General features: G+C 46.5%; 1 protein-coding gene across 1 annotated transcript; it reads left to right on the top strand.

Annotated features, from left to right (window-relative positions):
- Positions 1 to 170: 170 nt before the first annotated feature.
- Pmar_PMAR029079 (hypothetical protein) lies at positions 171 to 1,208 on the top strand (the record flags this gene model as incomplete). The annotated part of the gene is made up of 1 exon (XM_002764905.1): positions 171 to 1,208. A coding segment is annotated over one exon (1,038 nt), but the record flags the coding sequence as incomplete, so codon positions are not given.
- Between the last annotated feature and the right edge of the window lie 123 nt (positions 1,209 to 1,331).

Here is a 1,331-nt window from a genome sequence, read left to right as displayed (position 1 = left end):
ACAAACACCACGACATGATCAACCGCGCCCCGATTGTTTACCGGAGATGGCAGAAGCGGTTTCAGAAAATCCAATTGGATTTTGCTGGGCCTTTCAGCCTTACCAATCAGAATGACAAAACCCCATGGGACACGGAATACCTGTGTTTGATTATCTGCGAATGTACACATATGAGTTTAGCCATTCCCACTAAATCAACAACTGCCCGTGATGTAATTGGAGTCTTGTTAATCTGGTTCAGCACCTACGGACCAGCGAAATACATCCAGTTGGATGCATGCCCGGCACACGACAGTGAGGCCCTTCGACAGTTCACATCGGCATGGGGGGCAGAGCTTGTCCTTGGCATACCGAGAAGACCTGAATCACAGGGCCTCATTGAAAGGCTCATCCGTGATGTTAAAACAGCTATCCGTATTGGTACGTGTGCTCCTGATGCAACCTTACCCTGGTGGATATGTGCATTCAATGCTATATCTATCCATAATTCTTCTCCTATTAAAGATGGGCTAGGATGTACTCCAGCGATGCTAGCTCATTCAAGAGAGGACTTATTGCCTGAAACCGAGTCAAGTGACCCCGATTCCTCGGGGCTAGACGAACTATGTCAGAAGAATTGTGAGTATCTGTCATCAGTAATGCAATGCTTCTTGGTCAGCCGCGCTGATGCAGCCTTGGGGAAAGAAATCAAGACTCTGATTGACGAACCATTGAGGTTTAAATTCAATGCGGGTGACAGCATTAAAGTTTCGAGACTCATCAATGGGAGAAGAAAAGTCTCTGGACCTTACCGAATCTCCCATCAACATCCCCATAATGCTCTGCTATTTTATGTGGAAGGTTTCGATAAGCCGTTCTCTGCCAGGCAACTATTGCCTTATCACACATGTGATGAACGTGTAGCATTGGACTTTGCTACCCTTCCCTCCAGAGTGGCAACAGCCATTATAGGTAAGGCAGATATGCCTGATGGAATTACGTTGGACCTCCTCAAGAAGAACGATCACTGGATAGTATATAAGGAGCTTGATGAATCTGCTAATGCTGAGCCCACTCTCATGATTTATGCTGCAAGATTCCTGTCGTTCGATTCAAGCTCAAATTCTATCACTATACAGGGACTTGACCATAACACCCGAAATAACTCGTGGGTTCTCCCTCCTAAGAAGGAGAGAGCCTTAACCGTGAAGACGATTTCTATTGACAGTGTGATAGGAAGAGCGGGATTCCGACCAACTTGTCGAGGAACTGTTCCTCAACGTATCCGAAACTGGTTTGCTGATCAAGGATGTGATGTGTAGTTTGTTTCGAGCGCTCATTGGGGGGGCTTG

Source organism: Perkinsus marinus (genome assembly GCF_000006405.1).
Source record: "Perkinsus marinus ATCC 50983 genomic scaffold scf_1104296975984, whole genome shotgun sequence".
Taxonomy (NCBI): Eukaryota; Perkinsozoa; order Perkinsida; family Perkinsidae; genus Perkinsus; species Perkinsus marinus.
Note: the sequence above shows the minus strand (reverse complement) of the source record. Positions and strands in the feature narration are given on the sequence as shown.